The 26,486-nt window shown below is 46.4% G+C and overlaps 2 protein-coding genes across 4 annotated transcripts in view; both read right to left on the reverse strand.

Moving 5' to 3' along the window:
- The window catches only part of rcan3 (regulator of calcineurin 3), a 26,784-nt gene extending 11,564 nt beyond the window's left edge, over nt 1–15,220 (reverse strand). Inside the window, exons 1-3 of one of the 3 annotated variants that reach the window (XM_062469822.1) lie at nt 15,061–15,220; nt 14,595–14,671; nt 13,820–14,208 (exon numbers count right to left, since the gene is read on the reverse strand). In XM_062469822.1, coding sequence (XP_062325806.1) covers nt 13,820–14,023 — 204 coding nt within the window. In that variant the 5' untranslated portion in view covers nt 14,024–14,208; nt 14,595–14,671; nt 15,061–15,220. Of the gene's footprint in view, nt 1–6,064; nt 6,373–13,819; nt 14,209–14,594; nt 14,672–15,060 lie in introns of those variants that run through there. The other 2 variants (XM_062469823.1, XM_062469824.1) reach the window with 2 other exon arrangements.
- Nucleotides 15,221–15,854: 634 nt separating this feature from the next.
- nipal3 (NIPA like domain containing 3) lies at nt 15,855–20,469 on the reverse strand. Its single transcript, XM_062470100.1, has 11 exons — nt 20,234–20,469; nt 20,005–20,073; nt 19,442–19,613; nt 19,209–19,268; nt 18,788–18,933; nt 18,564–18,660; nt 18,236–18,371; nt 18,001–18,089; nt 17,681–17,744; nt 17,222–17,316; nt 15,855–17,124 (listed from the first exon to the last, which is right to left on the reverse strand). Exons 1-11 carry the CDS (start codon nt 20,276–20,278, stop codon nt 16,940–16,942), a joined length of 1,158 nt encoding a protein of 385 aa, XP_062326084.1. The 5' UTR covers nt 20,279–20,469; the 3' UTR covers nt 15,855–16,939.
- Nucleotides 20,470–26,486: the final 6,017 nt, after the last annotated feature.

Here is a 26,486-nt window from a genome sequence, read left to right on the forward strand (position 1 = left end):
TGACAAGCGGCCGGCCCTGCTTATCAGCCGTCGCCCGTGCTTCCTGTTGTGGTGCCTTTCTGTGTGCGTGAACGCATGTGTACGCGTGCGTGTGTGTAAAATGATGTGACAGGTACAGCATTCAAAATCCAATCATTGTTGAAGGACAGTGGAAAGCCTGTCAAGAAAGACTAGTAAGAAAGACGAGTCTATAACACACACACACCCTGGCTCTCATTGGTGATGGATGGCAAATGAAGGGTGAGAGAAGAACAAACTGTATCCAATCACACCGTATATCTCTCCCTGGAGCCCCTGGAAACACAGGTGTACATTCGCTACAACAGGAAGTGAATTAGCTACTTCCCTAGCCACCGCTAGGCTAGTGGATCCTGTTACTGCACTGCTCAGTCCCTGTGTGTCACCTTTATATAACAGCCCGCAGGGAGGAAGGATAGACAGAGACAGAGGAGAGCCAGGCTAACAGTCACGCCGCGCGGTCATCTTTCAGCAGATTGCCTTCTGGGTAATGAGGCGTTCATTTTCCTGACGGTAATGGAAACGATGTCATCGCCGTGACGACGGGACACCGCTAAAGCTCTGACTCACGCCCCAGCCGCCCGGGCCTCGGAGACAGGAAACGATTAGATGAGAAACGCCAAATAAGCACACACACACAGACACACACACACACACACACGCATACACCTGAAAACACACGACTGTATTTATCAACATGTTTCACAGGAATTAGTCTCTGTGGTTTAGCCTCTGTCCTTTAGGGGAGATAGGGGCAGGGAGAGGGAGGGGGTTCCTGCGAGAGGAAGGGGTTTGGGGAGAGAGAGGAGGTGTGGGAGATGAGAGGGATGGAGAGGATAGGGAGAGAAGATCAGTCGATGGTGTTTGAGAGGTTGAGGTAAAAACACGACGAGCTTCTGCTAAGTGTCCCTGTTATGTAAAAGAAGGATTATATTAGTTTAGTTTATCGTAGAGCTCAGTGATTATTAACAAGCTCAGGGTCATCCTGCACTTCTAACTGAGCACACACACACACACAGCCCCAGCAGGATACAGTGAAATACCAGGACAGTATTCTGTCTGTGTAAACCCAGCGATGCTGCAGCAGTTTAATTAACAGTTTTACAAACATTGTGTTGTGTACAACACACCTGCACTCGAATATGCTTCAGATCTGCGCACCACAAAGAACTGATGAAGGAACATGTGAGCTCGAGTGCTTTGCTATCAGCAGGGGGGAAAACACACACCCTTGATCCTTTCTATGGGTTTGATGAAAGCACCACACAAACCATAACACAGACACACACCCCTATAGATACTAGGAGATCCAGTCTGTGAGGCAGAGTGCTCTGTGATCCTATTTGTTCACAGTAGCGTTGCATAATCTGCATTTAAAAGATCTGCCTGTCTGTCTGTCCTATACAAGCTGTCTGCCTTCCTGTCTTTTTGTCTGTCCTATACTAGCTGCCTGCCTGCCTGCCTGCCTGCCTGCCTGCCTGCCTGCCTGCTTGCCTGCTGCCTGCCTGTCTGTCCTATCCTAGCTGACACACCAGATTTTCTGAGAGAGTCTCAGCCAGGACTGTTTGGACTGGAAACAGCTTCACACAATCATATAATCACTCCTACAGTACCCTGACTCACTGTCTGGGAAACAACAGTGTATTTGTGTGTGTGGGTGGGTGTGTGTGTGTGCATGCGTGTGTGTGTACATGCATGTGTGTGTGGGTGTGTGTGTGTGTGTGTGTAAGCAGTAAACACCCAATCATAACAAGTAGTGACAGTCCTGAGTGAGCCCAGCCTATAGCCTACGCTATAGGCTGGGGTGTTGTTCTGACTAGGATGGATCGATGGGTCAGTGAGGAGAATATTGACCTGTCTGCCCATCCCCTGGGGGACAGAGCACTCATAGGATAACTCTCCGCCATCATCACCATCTTCAGTCAACAACATGCATACAGAGCAGACACAGTAACACACACAAGTACGCACACACACACCCTCCACAGCAAACGTAATCCTAACTGCCACGCTATATACAGTATTACATAAAGTGACTGTGAGGTGTGGTGAGGTTCTCTCACCTTACACAGCTACAGCTTCTGGTTTCCCTCTCTCCCTCTCTCCCTCTCCTTTCTTCCACCTCTCCTCAAGCCTGCCTCCTCTCCTGAAACTCTCCTCTTTTACTTTCCTCTTCTCATCTAGCCCTCCTCCCTTCCTGTTTTCCTTGGCTCTTGATCTCAAGTCTAGCCCTCATCCCCTCCTCCCTTCCTCTTCTCCAGACCCTCTCATCTCCTCCCCCTCTATTGTGGCCCTCCTTTCAACCTTCGCATTGCTCTTCCTGTCCTCTCCTCTCATCCAGCTCTCTCTCTCTGTTCCAGTCCTCTCTCTCCTCTCTTCCAGAACTCTCTCCCCCCTTCCTGCTCTAACCCTCTCCTCCCTCTCCTCTCTCCAGGTCCTCTCTCTCTCTTCTTCCAGTACTCCCTCTCCTCTCTTCCACTCCCCTCTCTCTCTCCTCTCTTCCAGAACTCTCTCCCTCCTTCATGCTCTACCCCTCTCCTCTCTCCAGGTCCCCTCTCTCTCTCTTCTTCCAGTACTCCCTCTCCTCTCTTCCCCTCTCTCTCTCCTCTCTCCCAGCCCTCCTCTCCTCTCGCCGTCGTCCTATTAACTGTCACCAAACACCCCGAGCAACAACAGTTGCAGGAGAAGACGGCGTCGTTGGCGGACGTTGTTCTAACATTTAGGAGACACCTGAGCCCCGGCCCCTCGCTAGGGTTACCATCCGTCCCCGCCTGCCCTGTCTCCTGAGTGGGGGAGGAGGTACACCTGAGCCCCCTGCTCCGTATCAGAGACCCAGGCCCTGGGCCGCTCCACCTGCCAGTAGGGATCAGGTTACCTACCTGTACAGAACCCGATCCTGTCCCCTATTCCCTTCTCTCCCTCTCTCTCTGCGCTACCTTCAACTGACGGAACCACACGCTGGATCTCCACAGCCTCACAAGCCCAGAGGGGGATGTTGCGGGGCTGTAGAGCAGGGCCCCGGGCACAGGACCTGCCTGTCTGCACAGGTGTGGCCCTAACGACGAGGACAAGAAGGAGAAGTCATCTAGCTAGGGGTAGACGGAGCTTCAATTCTGAATCAATTCTGAATCTGAATCTTTAAAGCTGGTGAAAAGACTGGTTTTGGAGGTAGTTCAGAACAGAGAGAGAGAGAGAGAGAGAGAGAGAGAGAGAGAGAGAGAGAGAGAGAGAGAGAGAGAGAGAGAGAGAGAGAGAGAGAGAGAGAGAGAGAGAGACAGAGACAGAGAGAGACAGAGAGACAGAGAGACAGACAGAGCTAGAAAGAGAGACATGCTGATGCTAAAGTCAAGTGATGTTGGTGAAGGTGTTTGCTGACAGAGAGCTGTCTGTCTGCTGACTCACTGCCGTGGTGAGAGCTGGTGTATGTGGTGTAATGTGTGTGCCACTACTTTATGTTTGTGTTTGTGTACTACAGTGCTGTGCTCGTGTCCAGTATGTATGTGTGTAGCATTTGAACTGTGTGAAAATAGCTATGTTTGTGTATGTGTGTGTACATATACTGTACATGTGTGTCATACCTGCTCTCTGCAGTGCTCCTGAATGACCTTGACATACAATCTGCTGATGATGCTCTCTCTTTCTGTAGATAATCACTCTATGACCTCACACACACACACTAATATATCCATCGCCATCCCAGGTTTACATTAAAACTGGTTCACACTGAGTGGGAGACCTGCATCAGCCTGGCTGACTGAAAGCACACATCTCTAAATGCTCGGTATGCACAAAGGCTTTTTACTGAAACCTGGAACCCCATTCCCCTCCATCCAAAACTACATTCATTTACATTTACATTTAGTAGACGCTCTTATCCAGAGCGACTTACAGTAAGTACAGGGACATTCCCCCGAGGCAAGTAGGGTGAAGTGCCTTGCCCAAGGACACAACGTCAGTTGGCATGACCGGGAATCGAACTGGCAACCTTCGGATTACTAGCCCGATTCCCTCACCGCTCAGCCACCTGACTCCCTGACATTCACCCAGAATCCCTTCCAAGCAAGGCCCTGAACCGGCCTTTATCATCTCTCATCAACATCCACTCACCACACTGCCCATCTGGAGCGTGCGGAAACCATTTCCTGTAGGCGTTTGGGTTTCAAACTTTGCTCCAGAAATTGGCACACCAGAACTGGAGAAAGGTTTCCTACATTGATCCATGTTTGGCAAAGTACAAGCGTGATGGATGAGTATACAACAAAACTGCATCTATCACAGAATCTATGCCCAGTACCATCACACACACACACACACACGAAAACACAAACACACACACAAAGTAGTCACCCCAGTCTAATCAGTTCACCCAGATCCCAGAGGTAGGAGATGAGATTATGTTGTGGTGGTCTGATTCTGAGATATTAATACAATCAGATGAGTTGACCCTTCCTGAACCAGCCGAGGAAAACAGACACAAGCTGGCAGCTGACGGAGCTCAATCAGAACCCTCCCCACGTGCTCTAATCCCTCCCCCTCCCTGTCCCCGGTCTGTGCCAGAAACCAGGATTAGTCCTGCTTTTTGTGCCATCCCAAAGTCAACACACTCAACCCTCTCAGCTCTGCGTGGCCCTGTGCCCACCCGACTCCCTCACCCCCCTCACCACAACTTGTTTCAGGCCGCGACACAGTGCAACTCTCCCGTCCCAACTCAGCACTGGGGAAGTTATGGAGTGGCTATAGCTTGGTTGAGGTGGGTTGGGGGATGAGGTTGTTAATGGTTAGGGGTGGTTGGGGGTGGTTAGGGGTGGACATGGGGTGGGTATGAGATGGTTTGGGGTGATTCTGGGTTGGTAGTGGTTATTCGGTAGTTATGGGTAGTTAGGTGAGTTTATGAATCGTTATGGTGTGGTTATGGGTGCTTATGGGTTAGTTATAGGTGCTTATTGTCTCATGGAGATATTACAAACTTCGTTAGTGGTTAGAGTTGGTTATGGGGTAGTTAAGCATGGCTATGTGTGGTTACAGGGATAGTTGGGTTAGTTAAGGGTGGTTATGGAGTGAATTGTTCAAGGTATTTATAGGGTAGTTTGGGGTGGTTACAGAGTTGTTTGAGCGAAGCTTATGGGCTAGTTAGGGAAGCTTATAGGTTGGTTAAGGTTAGAGAAGATTATGGGCTGGTTGAGGTGGCTGTTTTCTGGTTGTATAGGGATGTTTAAATTTGCATGAGAAGATGTGATGGAAACATGAAGAAGAAGATGTGTTGGACACATGAAGAAGAAGATTGTGAAAAAGTTATTTGAGAAGGCTGCTCATTTTGAACATAAAGTGGATTAATCGATCGCTCTCTGTCACTCTCCCTCTTTCTCTTTCCTCCATAATGACAGACAGCCAGTCGGCAGGGAGAAAATGTTCTGCCAATTAATTTTTGTAAAAGGTTAATAGGCTCTGGGACCATCTGCGTGACTTTCGAAATAACCACTCTGCTAACGCGTTAGATGGTGCGCACGCCGCTCACACAGATCCGAGCCTTGAAATCGGGTACCTGCATTGCCGAGATGGGGAGGTGGAGAAGGAGGAGAGGAGCAGAGAGGAGACGGCCCCTCACTGCGTCTATGCTTCCCTAACACTTTGTGTGTTTCAGCATGGACCATCTTATCCCGCAATCCCCTCCCCTTTACATTTACGTATGTAATTTGCGCACGAAAACGGGTCCGTGCTGGCACATAAGAGATGAATACCGCATGCAGTGGAAGTCTGCTGCATGCAGACTACCCCCCTCTCCCCCTCCCGTTCCCCCCACTTCTGCAATCCAACAAACGTCAGTCAGATAAAATCATGGCACTGGGGTCGACCATGCGCATAAGACATGCATCTTAATGAACTGCGGTTTCATTGATAAAAATGTCGCCTCTCAATGGGGCTGCGTTGTAGGTCAACAATACATGCACTTTCAGGACATGCAGTGAGAGAACGACTTCGGCTCACAAACATCTGACATAGGGGGGCAAAATGTAATTATTAAACGTGCGGTTTAGTCAAACTATACCTGCATTTTGTCGGATGTAAACACTTCGGTGTCTACTTCGCAGGCGATGATGGTTACCATCTCCAGTTTCATATTTATTGATGGCATTCCCTTTCGTAGCTGAGAGAAAGATAGATAAAATAAATTCTTTCGTTGCTCTACACTGATCGTCTTCACAAAAGATGCAGGTGATTACAACTCCAATGAACGGGTTTGGGACGAGGAGCTGTCGTGTCCTGTCCTCACTGACTGCACTAGTGCGCTATTGAAAGTGATGCAGCAGCAGCAACCTTTCTCTCTCTATCTCTCTCTCTCTCTCTTTCGCTCTCTCAACAGAACGCGCCCGCGCTCCCGTGCAGAGCGAGCAGAGCAGTCACATTCGCGAGCGCGCCAAGATGCGCGCGGCCTGGCACAACATTGACGTCATTACCACCCTCATTTGTTCATTCGCGCAACGCCATTGGTTCTTCTACCCCGATCCACTTGTGTTCGTCAGTACGTGCACGGGGCACTGCAGAATGAACAGTCCGGTTCTCTCTGCTTTCATTATTTTCTATAAATCCATTATTCTCTTATTTCACCTGTCAATACAGCAGTAATCAACGGGGACATATCTGAACATGATTTTCTGAATGAACAGTTACAAATCAGTATTTTAGAAAGATAGACCTACAGCAGCTATATGTGAAATCCTATAATATGACGTTACTCAGCGTTGTGTTTCATCGCGTGATGGTCAAAATGTTACCCTCTAAAATCCTGACTGATTTATTAACTCCTACTCCAGTCTTTCTGAGCCATGATTGAGTTCATTATTCAATGTTCTTTCAGGAAGAATGAGAGGACCTACCACAGCACTGTAAAGATCTTTTTGAACCACTCACACCTGGCCCAGAGTGGCTAATTAGCGTGAGGAGGATCTATTTACATAAACAGTAACTTCCATGAGCTAGGCCACGTGCACTCTGCTCCTCAAGTACATGATCACTACAGAGGCCGCGCACCCACGGCAAAATACAGTAGGCCTAGTGTCATATTCGCAACAACTGCTCAACGCTGTCTCATATTCACGATGCGATGTGAAATTGTTCTCGAGCTGCAAATCCAATCGGTCCAAACTTCCAATGGTCAAGACTGCATGACCACTTATCCCTCTGCCAGCTCAGTTTAATTATTGGTCAGCGAAGAAAATAAGTCTCATAAGCTCCTGTCATACTGGCTGCTGAAGGCAGAGAGGGGCTATTTATAATTTCGGTCTGCACGCCACAGTCCATGACACAACCACAGGACAATGATCAGACGCACGCACATTGAGCGATATGAATACAGACGCGTGCATGCCGATTTGAACTGGACGATATTACAGGCTCCGGAGCAAGTCTGGCAACGCAAAAGTAGCATTGAGTAGGCCTTCCATTCTGTATAGTAGTATAAATATCTGTAGTAGTAATCAAACTGTAGTTACATTGGAGGGGCTCGGGCTATGCTACAACTGTGTTCTATTGTTAAGACCACGAGCCCCGGTTTAAAACAGTCAGAGTCAACACATCGACATCCTGTGCTAAGCTGTAGAGCTGAGTTCTCAGGACGTGTTACTGTCGTTAGCTATTTCTTGTTACTCTACCGTAGGATAGATGGCCACGGATGATTGGCCAGTCCCACCCCCCTTTTTAAATGATGTATTTCCTTTGAGATCCTGCAGCGCCACAATAGCTGCACATTTAGTCACTTTATTAGTCACTCAGTTAGAGGTGTTAAGTTAGCTTTTATTTATGTGTTTATATGTGTTCATGATAAAAAATAATATTTCCCAGACACTGTCCTTGTGTGAAAACAGCAATTTTTGAAGCGTTAAATTACCACGAGGAGTGTTTATATACCGTAGATCCATAGGCTCACGAGAGCGGACCTACATAAACCCTCAACAAGCAAAATCAACCCTCTTGATGTTAAATGCACTTTTCTGTGCAGTCATGCTGTGTGAGCCAGTAAGTCAGCGTGGAGCCCTGATACCATGGCGATCAAACAGCAGCAGGATGGATGGATGCAGCCAGCCCTGGGAGCACCAGGCTCTTAGTATTCCGTAGCTGGGCTCTGCAGAGGAACACAGGAAATCAGGGCAGTGGATCATCATGCTGGTCTTCCAAGTACGCATGTGCGCAAACACACTTGTGAACCCACACACACAGGCATACACACACACACAAGCAGGCAGGCATAAACACTCATTCATAGCCAGAGCACATCCAGATGATACAGAGTTCTCACATAAACATGTCAAGCAGGATGAGGCCAGTTACAATGCGGGATAGATCAGACGAGGGCAGATGTGTCACTGGCTTGTTGTGTGATTGTTGTTGTTGTGGAGCAGATGCGGGTTGAGGGGGGGCGAGGGAAGGAAGGGCAGGAGGGGGGAACGTGAACCAAGCCCTAGGCACAATTACACCCCCACCTCCAACCATCGGGCCTCTGCCCACCATGCTGCCTCATTTAGCCCTGCCCAGCCCAGCCTACCCTTGCCCAGCCCTGCCCAGCCTCGCCTCTGGCACCAATGCAGCTGGCGTAATCTAGGCCAAGCTATTTATATAAACAAACAGGGAGCCAGGGGGAGCCAGAGAGGAGAGGACCAGGCTGACCAGGTGCAGTGGACAGCAGGCCAGGAGGCGTGTCAGAGAAATTAAGGATGCAACCTTTTATTCTGTATAAAATGATACTGTGTTCAGCATTCCTTGCAAGCAGAAAGGGGAACCTTACCAAGTGAACTCTAGGCATCACCAAGCTTATGTAAACATGCAGACTTGTCTTAACCCTTGTGTTATCTTCGGGTCGTTCTGACCCATCAGCCGTGTGACCCACCGTCGTATTGCGACAACTTTACCGCATACAAAAACAAAGTGAAGCATTTTCTTTTAACCGTTGGGCTGTCTCAGACCCCCCACATTGCGAAGGTTAAAAGAAAATTATTTTTATTTGTTTTTGTATTGGGTAAAATTGGGTAAACACAACGATGGTTCGTTATGAACCTTTGGGTCATGTGACCCGAAGGCAGCACGAGGGTTAACTGAGCATGCCATAAATTAGCTGAATCTCTGGTAAGCCTGGCAGAGTAAAATTTTGTAAACTTCCACTCGGAGAGGCACACACGTGATTTTTATGGCTTCTGCACAACGCATCATTCATACACAATTCATGCACTCAAAAAATAGCATTTATATACATTCATTCAACAAAAGTTCCAGCATACCTCTACGGACATGAAGAGTAAATGTATGGTGTGTAGATAAATTAGCCATTTAATGACAGTCCAGTATGGTTCAGGCTGGAGAAGAGGAGGATGAAGGGATGGAGAAGAGGAGGATGAAGGGATGGAGAAGAGGAGGATGAAGGGATGGAGAAGAGGAGGATGAAGGGATGGAGAAGAAGAGGATGAAGGGATGGAGAAGAGGAGGATGAAGGGATGGAGAAGAAGAGGATGAAGGGATGGAGAAGAGGAGGATGAAGGGATGGAGAAGAGGATGAAGGGATGGAGAAGAGGAGGATGAAGGGATGGAGAAGAGGAGGATGAAGGGATGGAGAAGAGGAGGATGAAGGGATGGAGAAGAGGAGGATGAAGGGATGGGAAGAGGAGAATGAAGGGATGGAGAAGAGGAGAATGAAGGGATGGAGAAGAGGAGGATGAAGGGATGGAGAAGAGGAGGATGTAGAGATGGAGAAGAGGAGGATGAAGGGATGGAGAAGAGGCAGGTGAGAGAGGGAGACGAGATCCCTCTATGTACACACGAGTAGATGAGCACCCAGCTCCACCGGTCATCCTCAAACCAGCTCAGATGGTCAGACAGACACACACACACAACGATGCATGCCTGGCCACATCAACACGTGCACACAAACACACACAGACACACATTCACACACGCATACACAAACACATCCACATTCCCAAACGCATCCACAAACACATTCACGAACGCATTCAAAAATCCAAAAGCATCCACAAGCACAAAAGAACGTTGACAGTGTTAAAGTGTTCTGAAAGATAGAGTGTGACATTGTCTGAGGCAGACTGACAGAGAGAGAAAAGGAGAGGAGGGGAGAGAGGGGTGGAGACAAAGAAATGAATAGAGTGTTCCCCTCTCTCCTGCTCTGGTTGTTAACACTAAGAGGTACCTACCAAACCAGAGACATTTTAAGATTAGACATTTCTATAGAGGAAGAGGAGGGAGAGGAAAACAAAATTAGAGAAGAAAATAGATAAATGAAACGAGTGAAATAAAGATATTAAAATCAACAGTAGAATAAATAAATAGCACTAGGTGGGGAGAGAGAGAAAGCGTGAGGGAGACTAATGCATAATTTTTCTTTTTAGAAAGACTCACTGGCTGCCAAACCAATAAGAGTAACCGCTCTAAAATACCGTCAATAGTCCTTCTCTCCAAAGGACAATGGCAGGGTTTCCCAGATTCGTTAAGAAGCTCTTAACGCTAAGAGCTTCTTATGAGCATTCTAAGAACGCTCTAGAACGCTCTTAGAACGCTCCTAAGAAGCTCTTGGCGTTAAAAGCTTCTTAACGAATCTGGGAAACCCGGCCAATGACAACAGGATCTGGGTATGTTTGGCTTCCAAGAAATGGAGGACCAATCAACGTGTTCGACCATGTTGATTGGTCGACCAAGGCAAGTATTTAATCACACTGTTTCCTCATCCCTCTAGACTGGTTCAGCTCTTTTATTTAAGTCTAATGCACCATGGTCGGAGCTGTCTGATAGCCAAAACCTGCCAATAAAATCGGACCATTCCTGTGGTCTGTCTCTGGATAACAAGTTCAGTAAATTACACTTTCTAGTATTGTGCAGTCTGATTCTACCTGAGAGACAGACAGACAGAGGAGGGAGCATAATATGAAACATCCTCGTTATACATAATAGAGAGCACAGTGTGTCTGTTCACCTTTGACATCATTCATGTCCATCTGATTCCCCCACAGTGTGGTGAATTAAAGACCTCCGTATTTACATACAACTGTATGAGGGTTAGAAACCCAGTCTGAACACCTGGGGTAGCCAGGGTTAGAGAATCCAGTCTGTACCTGGGGTAGCCAGGGTTAGAGAACCCAGTCTGAACACCTGGGGTAGCCAGGGTTAGAGAACCCAATATGAACACCTGGGGTAGCCAGGGTTAGAGAACCCAGTATGTACCTGGGGTAGCCAGGGTTAGAGAACCCAGTCTCTAAACCTGAGGTACCAGTGGTCAACAGCACTGTAGCAGGGTTGTTCAAGGAAATACTCTCGTCTTACAGTAACCTTGCCTAAGTGTAATCCTGGGACCAGGAGAAGGTCCTCTGATCAGGACTGTTCCTGCTCAGAGCTCCCAGCAAGAACCAGACTATCACAACCACACAGGCTGCCCGAGGGACGGGTAAACTCTGCAATGCATCATGGGTGACCTTCAGCCCGCTGTGTGCCCCCTTACGTTTCCCCGGGGGACAAAGACCCAGAAATAGATGGTCCTCTTGTCACACACACACAGCCCCTCCTCTTCAGTCTCTGGTGGTCTGGTGTAGATGGAGAAAAACACCAGCGACAGACCTCAGTCAAAAACGCATCTTGGGGAATTCCTGCTTTGGCCTAGGTGTCAGCGTTTTGGTCCCAAAACAGTCCACAAGTCAAATTTCCACGTTTTTTTTAAGTTATTTTTCAGCTGCTCTTATTGCAGTTACAGAGAGAGCAGCACTGCAAACACCACTCGTTATCCTGCCGGCAGAGAGGACAGAGGCCTGGACGACCAATGCCTGACCTCCAGCATCAAGGAGGAGTATGAGTCTTCTCTTTCTACTCTGCCTTGGAGATACTCAGCAGAGCGATACACCGCAGATAAAAGAGAAGTGTGTCACTCGTTTTGTTGTTGCTGCTGTTGTTCGCTAATGCAGGACGGATGAGAAGAAAGCTTTTTGCAGCGCCCCCAGTCTCGCTCCTAAAAGCTCCTGATATTAAAAAAATAATAGTGAAAACCCAGTGCACGGCGACTCTCACTGCACAGCAAACTAGCTGATTACCATGGCAACCTAATACTCTTAACCTTCTAGAACCTTGCATGGATGTTCCGTGTGTATATAGGATGTTCTGTTATTGTTGAGACTAAGCCCAGGGCCCTGAGACACGATTCCGACTAGTTTTTAGAATGTAGGTTACTTTGTTCTCTCCCTCTCTCCCTCTCTGTCTCTCTCCCTCTCTCATCCTCTTTCTCTCTCACTCTCTCTTTCTCTCTCACTCTCTCTCTCCCTATCTCCCTCTCTCCTTCTCTGTCTCTCTCCCTCTCTCCTTCTCTGTCTCTCTCCCTCTCTCCTTCTCTGTCTCTCTCCCTCTCTCTGTCTCTCTCCTTCTCTCCCTCTCTCCTTCTCTGTCTCTCTCCCTCTCTCCTTCTCTGTCTCTCTTCCTCTCTCCTTCTCTGTCTCTCTCCCTCTCTCTGTCTCTCTCCCTCTCTCTCCCTCTCTCTGTCTCTCTCCCTCTCTCTTCCTCTCTCCCTGAGTTGAGGACTTGAGGCGGAATCCAAAGCGGATTTAACAAAGGAAGAGGGAACATATGCCTGTATGAAATGCCAGGCAGGTATGTATGATACTTATGTATACAACATGAACATGGGCTGAGAAAATCCAGCCAAAGATTTGTGGTCCAAAGTGGTATGTGTAAAAAATATAATACATAATAATCTATGCTTTGGTGCTTGTGATTGAGCAACCAAACACTCACTGATCAGGATAATGACATGTTCCTTCTCTGTGTAGAACCTAGATTGGATTTTGAAAGTTTCAATAAGTGTTGAGGGGTTTATTTTTAGAGCAGCAATTGAACTGTACAGTGAACAATCACATTGACATTCAGTTACTGAGGGGTGAGGGGGCGGCATTTCCACTTAAAAGAGAGAGAGAGAATCCTAATGAAGCCAGGACTCAGAAATGAAGGAGAGGGAGGAGAGAGAGAGGCAGGAGGGGGGGGGGGGGCTCAGTTACTGCTAGGAGCAATGGGTGTACAAACAGAAAAACTCACAAAGCAGGAGTGATTCATTTAAAAGGATTTGTATCCCAATTTTAGACTCCTTGCCTTGTGTAATGAGAGTATTGGTATGTTTGGAGACAGGGAGATACTAGATGTAAAGAGAGAGAGGTATGGTGAGAGACAGTGCCTCTCTTTCTCTCTCGCCATTACACAAGGCTGGAGAGAGACAGAGAAAGAGAGGTAGAGAGAATAAGTGAGAGAGAGCAAGAGAGAGAGAGAGAGAGAGAGAGAGAGAGAGAGAGAGAGAGAGAGAGAGAGAGAGAGAGAGAGAGAGAATAGAGAGGGAGAGTGAGAGAGGATGAAAGAAACAGTGAGAGAGGGAAACAGATAGGGCGAGTGAGGGAGTGTGAGAGTGAAAGAGAGAAGTTTGCTCAGCTTGCCAGCTGGAGGGATGGATGCCACTGAGGTGTAATTGGATTACAGGGGCAGAAAATGAAGTGTTTATGCCTTCCCTCCTCCAGTAAACCAGGGCCCATCTCTCCCCCTTTGGAGTGGCAGATGAAGGTGTGACACTCAGTCACATCATCTTATCTCTAGGAGAGAGCTAAAAGAAACGCCAGCCAGTCACCACGAGGAGGGGGGGCATGTGTGTGTGGGGGGGGTTGCAGGGAGGGGTCATGGGGTGGAGGGGGGGCATACCATATCTCATATCTGGAGAACACCCACATCTCGCGCTCACACACACACACACACACACAGGAAGTGACTTCTCCGCTTGTCTCACCCACTGTCGCTCCTCCTCAAACACGGCCTTGTGGATGCCGCAGGCGAACAGAGCAGTGGGCAAGTCGCTCACGTCCATCATCTCCAGGGCCTCCTTGTGTTCCTCCTCCCCAAACAGCATCTCTTCCTCCTCCTCCTCCTCCTCTGGGTCGCTGCTGTATTTCTCAGAGCCATTGCTCCAGGCCTTCACCCCCTCCCGCAGCATCACCAGGCTGGCAGGGGGACAGGGGGGCCGGGAGCTGGACGCAGGGGGCTGATGGGGCTGGGGCTGGGTCACGGGAGGCTAGATCAGGGGAGTCACAAGGACTTGGGGGTGGGGGCAGGGTTAGGGTTACAGCAGCTGGCACCAGCAAGGGAAGAGGAAAAGAGAGGGAAGAGGACCAAGGATATCTGGGAGAATCAGATCAAGCAGATGTTTTAACTCAGTCTGAAGATAAGATAGTTTCCTGTCTGTGATACTTTCCTTAATAGGTGACTTTCTTTTGGTTCGTGAGTGTCTTTTTCTATGGCTCTGATCATGAGTATTACAGTAAACATCACACAGGGACTCTGCTCTCTAGCGCCACCTGGCGGCGCGTGATGGAACGGGCGCTAAAGTCAGCATGGGCACGTCAATGTTTACAATGTTATAATCGGTTATTATGGCCTTCACGACATGTTGTGTATCAAACGTAGAGAAAGGTCGACATGTCCGTTAACTTCCTTGTCAACAATTTGGTTGATTGACTTTACATATGCTGTCTTTATGTTATAAGGTAGAATGTAACGTTACTTACAGAAACCTTAATGAGTGTTCACAGACAGCAGACAGATTCAGTATAGCCCTCAATCCCTCCCTGAGGATCTCTACAGTCTGTTAATACAATTATAATGATTATGAAGACTATGAAACACTGTAGGCTACAATGTGTCAGTGCCTCACCCTATTCTAAAGCCTGCAGTGTCTAGTCTTGGCTATAACAGATGATAGACGACATACAATAATTGTATTGTGCTAACAGCGATGAAAACATGATGTTGGTAGATCAGAGCGAGAGACGGAAATTAATAAGCTTATCTGCGGAGCTGAACTGAGCCGCACGTAGGGCAACAAACTCTCCACTTAATGTCAAAACGATTTCGAGGCGTCACTAAATCAGACGAACCCTTAGGGGTTTCTCATGTCAAAACGATTAAGTATTAGGCCTGTACAATATTTGAAAACTATCAAACTACATATATTTGACTGTTTAGTATACTTACCATTGTCAGACAGACAAACAATTGCAGCGTGGGATCTTATTTTTACGAAGAACAATTAACTATTTTCACCATGCACGATGGTTAGTATGAATATTCAGAAAATAATATTGGTTTTGAAGTTTCCTTCAGATGCAGTCACTACATTAGACTACTGTATGCTACAGTATGTGACGCAGTCTACGACATAGCCAGTCACAGCAGGGTGAGGCCAATGATAAAGGCCGGTAGATTGTCCGCCAATGGTGATCGAGCAAGAGGATTTTGTGGTTCAAGATTGGTGGCAAGTGCTCATTAAACACGCAAACAAGTGATGTACAGACGCTGAAAGACATGTAACTAGAGAGGGTACAATTTCTGGGGAAATTGTGAGGTGTACTTGCGTCGGTTGCAGCTCGGGCAGTTTTTCATTTTCTATAGGCCTATCTTACGGTGGACCCCCAAACCCTTTATTTAAACTAATAACAAACATCCAGACATGGCAAAAGTAGACTACACATATCCCTCACTCAAGTAGAGTTACAGATACTCATGTTTAAAAAGACTGGTAAAAGTTTAAATGCTGACTACACTTTATCACTCAAGTTCAAGTAAAGAAGTATGGGCTCTAACTACTTACGTAAAAACTACTACCTGTTGGGACATATTAATACAAACACTATTGACACGCAGCGCATTTGCCAGGAATATATTTTGAACATTTTCCTACCTGAAAAAACTGAAAAATCGAAAACCTTTTTCAACTTTTCGAAACTTTTTTTCACACACAGTGAATGAGAGGAGAGAGAGGAGAACAGAAAAGTTAAAGACGAATGCTTTATTACTGCATTAAGGACTGCAGCAGAGGAATGAGTGCTACTGCTACTGCTTTTCATTTCAAGAGCTACAATCCCAAGAAATACATGAGGCTCGCTTGTTGGTGTACCGTTAATCTTCACAATCTATCCATAACACAAGTCCTGTGGAGTAGTGTACCATTCACCCGTACAGTTTCTTCACTTCAGCATTGAGAATAAGAGTGCTGCTATGTTGACATTAAAAACAGTGTGAGCTACAGTTTGGTCACAACACATTAAGACACGTTGAGTACAGCATTCAAACTTAATAAATACAAACTTATTTAACATAACACAATTATACTTTAACATTATACGCCTAATTCTGTGCAGTCTCCTTGACGTATTGACATTAAAGCTGTGAAACAACATCCACATCATAACCCAACTCCTCCCTGCCTGAGTCCTGCTACATCACAAGGCACATTAAAAGCAACTTAAAATAAATTAAGGAGTACTCTCTGGAACCACAGTGAGACACAGCAGAAAGAGAGAAAGTCTTTGGTTCTCATCTCTGGGCTAGTTGACAGACCCAAGACGAGTCTTGCAGGTCTTAAATATCAACCACAATAGGCAGCCTGTATGCTTAAAGACACATCATGTCCAAAAGGGGTATAGTGTGTGTGTTGAAATACTGATGCCACTTTACAGCAGCCATACGGTAGCCTAGAAGGCAATGAGGAAGGAAAGATGAGGAGAATGTAGCCCATTAAATCTCTACCGGCCGAATGAGATGTAGTCAACAAAGGCCATGACTCAGGGGTGCCCTGGTGGTTCATTGGTCAAGTGAGCGTACCACGTAGGCTGAGGTCCTAACACAGGGGCTTGGGTTTGAATCTGGCCTCAGACCATTTCCTGCATGTCCTATTCTCTTTCTCTCCCCCACACTTCCTGTTACTCTTCACTGTCTATCCCAATAAAGCGCAAAATGCTCTAAAAAGAAAACTTTAAGAAATAAGGCCATGACCAGGTCCATCAAGTCTTTGGAGTATGTGTGTGTATGCATGAGTGACTTCTTAAAAGGACACTTCTAACCACCAGGAGCATCAGTTGCTCTTCATGTCAGTCGAGCGGTAGGGGGCAGTGTTGAGCCCAGGTCCCGGCTTCTCTTGGTCCAGAGGGAGGGTGGCAGGGGCCCCAGGGGCCACAAGGTCATTGTTGACCAGAGCCCCATAGGTGAAGGAGCCACTAGTGTCAGCCCCCCAGCCCCGGTCATGGATTGTGGGAACACCTGTGAGAGAACAAGGAGGAAAGGGTCGTGTTAACACTCAGCTGGTGAACGGAGCAGGGTGGCTTAACCTAGCGAGCCAAAGCCATGGTGTCGTTACCTTGCACCATATCCATGGTGACATAGGGCTCAAAGGCCTTGACCTTCTTCCTGTTCCGGGTGATCAGAAACACACCCAGGAAGCATGCACAACACCTGGAGGATGGAACAAACGGCCACTGGTCAGAGGAGCTTTCAAGAAGTTTGGAACCTGAAGACATCTAGTGATGGCCCAGCTAGTTAAACTGCTATTCTTTCAACACAGTTGTCTTTAAAAAAAAAAATACTGTGTGTGTCATTTTTTGAAAAACTGGGGACAACATGTTAATTACCCCGACTGACAGCATTACTGTGTAGAGAATATATATATAACAGCAGTGTCTCAATTTGAAAAATAACATTACAGTTACTGGCACAAAGAAATGTTCCTGCAATTCTGGCAGAATGATTATAAAACAGGAAATGGGAGTCGGAGAAGAATCAGTACACTGCTCTGAAGAGTATTAAAACAGTGAGTCACCCTAGCAGAAACAGGCAGATGTGCAATATATCTTCCTGATAGAACTCCAGGTAGAATATGGCTCCTGGGAAACAAAGGAACAAGAAAGGAGAGAGAGAGAGAGAAAGGAGAGAGAGAGAGAGAGAGAGAGAGAGAGAGAGAGAGAGAGAGAGAGAGAGAGAGTGAGAGAGAGAGAGAGAGAAGAGAGAGAGAGAAGAGAGAGAGAGAGAGAGTGTCAGATCAATGAGCCCATGTCAAGTTGGGCTGCCAGACCAAACAGCCACTGTTTCAGAAGGTTTCAGAGACCAGACTGTCATCAGGTAGATGGGCGAGGCCTTTACCTCCAAGGATGGCGAAGCAGGTGGACAGAATGTAGTTGATGCTGGCGATGAGAGAGGAGTCATACAGCTGACAGGCCTGGGACAGAAACCTGGAAGTGCACACACAAGATGTAAATCAATCCATTTCGTAGCACACCCATTCAGATATACAAGAACTCCACGTCCTCCACAGCCAACTAATCACCACGAGTATCTCCTCCCCAGATCCCTCCCCGCAGGCCCGGCAGCCACTCACGTCGCCTGGAAGACCACAGATGCGACCATGACGACCAGCATGATGTAGAAGATGGGGTAGGTGAACTGCATGGACCCTGTTATGCTGAGGACCACCATTCCTGACACAGCCTTCACTGTGATCACCGTCACTGAAGCTGGAGGGGTCATAAAATGAGGTGAACAGATATACATGACTGGACTACTAGGCAGTTTCCTGGATATTTACACTCCTTGGCTATACTTGTAACATTCCTGATAGAGACAATTATGAGTATGAAAATGATATTGTGGTAGCAGGGTTAGAAGTAGCTATGCTAGCAGGGCTAGCAGTGGTTGTGCAGTCGAACCTAACAGGGCTCCCAGTAGCAGGATGATGACCAGATAGTTGGCGCGACGACGCTTATAGAAGTAGAGCAGCAGGCAGAAAGCGATGATCTCCAGCAACTGCCAACAAGAAATGAGAAGAGAATCATGTTTAGACGCCGCCAGTAGCCTACACCTCCGCACGCTGTTATTATCATGGAAAGACAGACAGATGTTGAGAGCCAACTGTTCTCTTAGCAAGTCTTACAAAGTACAGGAGAACAGGCCAGCCAACCAGCTGCTTGACAATGTTCTCGGCATTGAGCTTGGCGTGAGAGTTTGGTCCAAATGTGACAAAGAGGTAGGTCCCGCCCACAGTCAGGATGCAACCCAGGAAGGACAACATGTAGCGCTCTGTACACACACACAAACACACACACTAGTATAACAGCAATCTGTAGTCACAGACAACACCCACACAGCAACTGTTTTAATGCTGGTGGCTGACAAGACAGTGCACAGTGAATGTAGTGTGTTGTCATAGTGATCTCATTTCCATATTTGCCTGGAGCAGAGTAGGAATGTCGCACGTTATCTAGAGCTGAGTGCCACAGTGTCACCATGATGGTTTGCAGCTACTAGTGAAACCTGCAGACAGTAGAGCACTCTCACAAACAAAGATAACTTACTTAGAAACTCTTTTGGCTTGCTTTTCTCCCTGAGGAAGATCAACCCTAAAATGGCGCTGGCTGTAAAGACAAGAAAAAATTGCAGATAATTTCCTGTGTTCTACCTGTGTAGTTTGTGGATTTCACATGTATAGCGTGCATCAACCTTTTCAAAATATTTCTGTTTCAAACATCAAACAACGACAAATCACTCCGCCGTCGTGAATATATCCATGCCTGTGTAAGCCACTTACTGATGACGGCCACAGCATTGAGGGGAGCTATGAGAGAGAGGGGGGCGAAGGAGTAGGAGGTGAAGTTGGCCCCTTCCCCCAGCACAGTCAGTAGCAGACCACACCACCAGGTCTTCGTCCTGTAGAAGGAACGAGGATCTTTGGCTCCCGCCAGCGTCACATGGCTGTACTTCTGTGCATTTCAAAACGTCAACATCAAGGGTTAGCTAAGTGGCTAGTGGGATTCAAATCAATTTCCAGACGTTGTGAAACTGTGTGACGTGTTTACATTGAGTGGCATCTTAATAATAGCATTGACACTTTCTTGTTGAAATTCCCAGAGTTCCCTGCATAACAAGGGGTTACAGAGCAAAATATGGATATGGAGACGTTGATTATTAAAACAAGATGATACAATACTAAGAGAGACTTTACGGATATGTCAGTGTAGATGGAAGACAAAAAGATGATACGTCATTGACTTCAAACAAAGGTTTAGATAAAAGCAGGCCACGAAGGACACACCTACTGTAGCTTTTCTCTGAATAGAAAACGAGCACAAAGATTAGATTTAACAGACACACCTGAATGCTTAGAGAGATGCTGACTAGCACATTCCCGAAGATGGCCAGTAACGTCCCAATGAGATTATCCTACAGTCAAAGAAGAACAATTATGTTGCAAATACGTAAGATGTTTAACAGACGACAATGGGATAGTCAACATGCCAAATAAATCAACACTGATGTGAAAATACGATACAAGCTATGATTCTGAGAGCCTACATCGAACTTGCTACGACGAATCTCTCACCGTATAAGAGTTGCTTTCGACTCTGGTATATTCGACCTCCTCCATTCTGCCGAAGAGGAAATTAACTAATGGTCAACGATATCCAAACATACAAATGGTCGACAAATCATTCTGCCTCTGTTACGTCTATAAAAAAAATAACTAAGTCTTATTGGTTTCTGAAATCAGTTGAACTCAGTTCACTACATGGAGAACGCCATCTTTGACTGTGTATTTCCGCAATTTTGCCCACCTGTGGCAGGTTACGCTTTTACGCAGTGGTTACGTATTGTATTTAACATCAGTGACTGCGTTGGGCAAGAGTTTATTTTTGGTAGAAAAGGCGGAGACGGTTGCGATTTTAAAAGTTTCTAAATCGTATGATGTCTTACATTTCCATTACAATATTGTCTCGAATGTGAAGTTCAACTTCAAAACGTTTTGTTCTGAACATTCTGTCTTGTCTATAATAGACTTCTTAACCATTATATAAATTACAATTTTTAAAGCATTATAATCGATTACAGCAACAGTAACACAAATTAGAAGAGCATTTAAGGGGAGTCGAAATGAATGTACTTGGTCGGTGTGGGCCAATACTCATCGCCAACAACTTGATATCCTTAACAATGCTGTGCATGTTCCTATACTATCCTATCTGTAGGCGGCGCCAACGAACTGTGAAGATTCGATTCAAGACCAACAGAAATGTCAGCTGAGAAAAGTAGGCCTACTGCTCATGTTACTGGCATTGGCGTAAAAACCGGGGGGGGACGTGTCCCCCTTAATATTGGAAAATGCTGCATGTGTCCCAGCCAAAAATTAGCCTATACCGCTGGGACAAAAACTGTACATTTGGAACTTTTATTTGAAAGCGTGACAAAGAAGATATCGGGTCAATATATCCCCCCCAATGTCAAAGTCAATCCTACTCCCTTGGTTACTGGTCTCTCTAAAATGATCCACCGCGATATACAAACTAGAGAGTGATTGAGTGACACTATTGCCGAAAGAAAGAACATTATCAACTTTGCAGATAAAACAAGTCAGATGTGTACTTTCTGCCAATAAAACACCTCAGATGTGTTCGTCCTCCCCCCCCCCCCCCCACACACACACACACACACACTCAGCAAATGTGGCTTCCCTCCCCAGTCCCCACACACGCGCACACACACACACGGTACATTGAGCAACTTACGGTATATTGAGCAACTTAGTTTTTTCTCACACCTACTATTAACATGGGTGCAAACATTGCCTTCCCTCCTGTCCCTAATAATAATCCGAGCGTAATGTCAATTATGTTTTGACTGAGATGAATGGCCTGCATGCCTTCCTATTGTGTCATGGCTTGCTGCAGGCACTGGGACAAACCACCTGCGTCAGAGTGATTCTCCATCTTCATGCATGGTGGAGATGAAAGGTGAGGATAATGGAGTGAAGGGTCAATCCACCTGTTAACATTAGGTCAAAAGGAGAATTATTTGTTGTTATTTGTCTTCTTTAACTATAAACATATCACTTTTGGTCTACTGGCATGCCCGTGGCACATGTAGGGTTTGGGTTTTGATCCCTGGTCTTTGAGCTTTATCCCAGTAGAGAGAGTGAACCATCAGTGGTTGTTTAGTGTTCAGTGTGACCTGCGGTCGACCAAGAATACACTTTGGCCGACACTCTGGGTGTCGAGACATCTGCTCTGACCACATTTACATGAAGGAAACACACATCTAAAACCCTTCTTCTGAAACATACTTTGATGTAAAAAAAATTCTGTCTTGAGTAAAATTAGCCACACTAATGAGACCCACTATCTTCTGAAGTCCCTTTCTAGCTTCCTTGATGTTTCTGATATTACATTTACATTTAGCAGACACTCTTATCCAGAGGGACTTACAGTAAGTACAGGGACATTCCCCCAGAGGCAAGTAGGGTGAAGTACCTTGTCCAAGGACACAACGTCACGCCGGCACGGCCGGGAATCGAACCGGCAACCTTCTGATTAATAGCCCAATTCCTAACCGCGCAGCCATCTGACCCCCTTGTTGTTTCTGATATTACAGATGTGCGTGACTGTCTAATGTCCTCACTGGAAATATGATTCACAGCTGTTCTTAGGTAATCACACACTGTGACACATTGAGAACAACGAGTACTCAAATATTTCCATCTCTTCTGGACCCAGACCAATGTTTTAGTATTCTGAAGTACAGTGACAAAATGACTTCCCGTAAAGTTTTTTAAACGACCCTGTCTAGAGCCACTTTTTTTCACCTTGTGCTGATGGATATCTGTAGTAGATTATTTTGTTCCACAGTCTGGATAGATTAGATTTACTAAAGTCTTTGATGTTACACTTACAGTATGTCGTTTTTGCTGCACTGTACTGTAATAAATACAACTGTAGTGTTATTATTCCACTACAGTTGTATTTTTTCCTTAATAAGACACCTTAGTCGACACGCTATTGCTGCGTTGTATAATGATTCGTTTGTTCACTGTAACTGGCAACTGAGTTGTGGTTTCAATGCGATGTGGCTACCGGTAATTCAGACCATTCCTTTACTCTTAGGGTTTGGCATCTGTAGAATGAATACAATATCAAATGTAACAGTACAGATAATTATACAGATAGAAACGTAGAGCAGTGATCACATGCGCTTTTGCTCGCCCGGGGCACACTGGACATACACAATAATAATATGCACACAGTGAGAACCAGAAAGAGCTATTTCCCTGCAAAGCTCCTTTTTCTTGTAAACTTCAAAACTTATTTTCCTTGCACTGCTCAATTACACCTGTCAAGTTGTTGGCCCAGTCAGCAGTCAATCCACAGTCAGTATGTCCTGTCAAAGTGCAACATGTTATTATAGTCACATGTATGACACTGATTACAGACCACAGGAAGTGAATATGTGCTGATAGTGTCCATAGTCTCATACGAAATATGCTTATGTGGGTGCTTACGCACCCGTGTGTGTGTGTGTGTCTGTATGCATGCAAATGCTTGTGGAGGTCCTGAAGCTATTCACTGCCCGATAGGTGTGTCTGAGTCTTGCTGTAAAGATGTCTGCATTGGTCGGACCTGCTTGCCCACCACCAGCCTGTGGCAGTCCCTTCTATATCTACACAGGAATTTCCATGACTCTGAAGCTGTCTTTGAAGTGAATGTCCCCCAGGGCCCGAGTATAGGTCAGTTCTTATTGTCAAGCATGAAGCAGCCCCTAGGCCTAGCATAGACCAGTCATTAAGACTAGTCTCTAACATAGACTAGTTACTATTATAGACCAGTCATTAAGACCAGTCACTAACATAGACTAGTTACTAGCATAAACCAGTCTCATATGAACCATTCTAACATGTAGCAAATACGTTTCCTCATCAATAAGATCTAGAACAAACCTGCCTCTTGCAGCATTGAAACGTTGAAAACTACTTTTTTTCACCTTTTTTCAAAACCTGTGCTTTTAGCCTGGCGTTGTTGGTGAAAGATGCTTCAGGGGTTAGAAGAAGGGTCTGGGTTATCTTCCGCTGTACGCCTCCTCCCCCGCCCCCCTCTCCCGCCCCCCTCCCCTGCCCGATTGCTGCCATGCGTGGGTGCTACCCACCTTCTCCAGAGGAATGCACAGACGTTGGTGACAAAGATGTCAGAGTTAACAGTTCTCGCCGGCAAGCCGGTTTTTAAAAAGCAAACAAACCAGCCAATATCTCACAGCTGAAGAATGCCTGTACGTTAGGAGATCAGGAGACGAAGGAAGGGATTTGTCATCGTACAGTAGGCCACTGTTTTAGAGGAAGGCTGGTTTCCTTGTGAGGCCTGGCCGTGGAAGTCAAGCCTGGTATCATTATGCACGAGAACGTTTTTAGTTAGGAAGAGAAGGTGGCAGAACTGGCTTTCCTTAAAATCCTTGACTTGTTCAAGCTTGTCTTCCCTCACTGAATGGAGTGCCTAGCAGTGATTCATATCTGTGACAATGACAGTCACGATATTAGGAACGTTCACTGAATATTTGTGACTGTCACGCATGCCTATAACTTGAGTGGACTTTTAATGTTTTTTGAATGACAAATTGGGGTTTGGAATGTGCACGTATAAAAGATGATCAACATTTTCCATATTGGATGTAATTTTACTGTTAAATCATCAGTATTGTTTCTGCTTACATTACATTACATTTACATTTATTCATTTAGCAGACGCTTTTATCCAAAGCGACTTCCAAGAGAGAGCTTTACAAAAGTGCATAGGTCACTGATCATAACAACGAGATAGCCCCAAACATTGCGAGCAGCCAAAACATGAAGCATACATTGGGAAAAAACAAATAAGTGCCAAAGGGAAGAACCATAAGAGCATGCAGTTAAACAAGTTACAATTAAACAATATGAACCTCAAAAAGTGCAAGAGTGTACCTGTAGAAAAACAATCAACAGTCAAATATTTCACAGCAAGTACAAGAATTTAAATCCATTACAACTAACCAACAAGAGCAACAAGTCTCTCAATAAGAGTCATTGTGATCCTGGAGGAAACTAACATCGGGTCCAGCCAAGCATTCCTAAGTGCCGTTGTACTCCCGGAACAAGTGTGTCTTGAGCCTTTTCTTGAAGGTGGGGAGACAGTCAGTGTCTCTGATGGAGGTGGGGAGTTGATTCCACCATTGGGGGGCCAGACAGGAGAAGAGCTTGCTGTCATTCAAACTGCGGTAACGCGTTTCACTGCAGATTGAGGGGTCGCAGGATTAAAAGCATCTGTTCAGTCATTTCATTACCAATTATGAAAGTATTATCATTATACATTCTAACAGCCATATAAATCTAATATAAATAAGACACTATTGAATCAGGCTCCAATCACACATGGATCCCAGGTCTCATGCAACACAAGGCCACCATGAGGCTGTTGAACTGTTACTCTGTTGCCCCTCAGTACCAGGCAAACCCGCCCCAGCCCCTGTCTCCACCCCAACCTCACCCCACCCCTACCATAACCCCAGCCTCACCCCACCCCTACCATAACCCCAGCCTCACCCCACCCCTACCATAACCCCAGCCTCACCCCACCCCTACCATAACCCCAGCCTCACCCCACCCCTGACTCAGTCCCAGCACCCGCGTCCTCCTCAGCCCCAGCCTCAGCCCCAGCCTCAGCCCCAGCCTCAGCCCCAGCCTCAGCCCCAGCCAAGTCTCAAACCCAGCTTCAGCCCAGCCCCAGATTCCTCCCCAGCCCCAGCCTCATCCCCAGTCTCCTGTCAGCCAGGTATTGTTAGGCTGAGGAGGTTGATCTGAAACAGTCCTACCTAACGATTAGAGGGAGAGGGCTTGTGTCTGACGGACGACCCTAAGGGCATAATGACTGTAATCAGTCCTGTTGTGGGTGAACTCAGATGAGAGGGGTCAAGGGATGTGCTGTACTTAAGTATCACTTTTTGGGCATGCCGAATAGCATTTCGGGCTTTTACATTTGATTCTCACAAACAGTTTCAGTCAAATGAAATGTAGTATATATTTCTTTCTTTCTCTCTCTCTGTATCTCTCTCTCTCTCATTATATATGTGTTGTTGTGTGTATGTTTATTGTGTGTGTGTGTGCGTGTGTGTGTGTGTGTGTGAACAGGAGGATTCTGCCTGCTTGTTTGCTGCCTGTCAAGCAGCCAGTGTGGCATGAAGACAGTCATGGTTGTCTTGTGAGTCTCATGCTGTCCCCGGATGCACACTGTCAGTCTGATCCTGCAAGGCTGTTTCTGGGTGGCTGGGGTCTATTGGGCTGTTTCTGGATGACTGGTGTCTGTCTCACAAGGAATTGTCTGGAACCAGAGCTTTTGGAGGGCTACAAGGGGCCAGACCTCAGGAAGAACAAAATACTGTTTAATTATTTTAGTCTGTTGTGTTTGGTTGTTCCCTCATTTTTTCAGCACCCAGCAATCACAGGCAGTTGTTAGCTTAAGATTCAGGTTAGACTTGTTGCAGAAGACACATTCTCTCCCTCCTCCCTCCCTCCCTTCCTCCTGTGCTCCTCCGCCCTCTCCTCCGCCCTCTCCTCCTCCTCCCACCTCATCCATACCCCCTTTCACCCTACATCTTGATCTGTGTTTCTTTTAACATGACAAGCAGCATTTGTCTTCAAGGTAATCCCCCTATCCCTGCCTCCCTCTTTCATTCTCTCTATCCATCCCTCCCTTCTCTCTGACAGGTGTATTCATTCAGGAGGCACAATGGCAGGTGCACGTCTGTCTAATCCCAGTCCTGCAGGGCCAATGCTGGGCAGACAGTGT

This window comes from Osmerus eperlanus, chromosome 9, assembly GCF_963692335.1.
Source record: "Osmerus eperlanus chromosome 9, fOsmEpe2.1, whole genome shotgun sequence".
NCBI classification, from domain to species: domain Eukaryota; kingdom Metazoa; phylum Chordata; class Actinopteri; order Osmeriformes; family Osmeridae; genus Osmerus; species Osmerus eperlanus.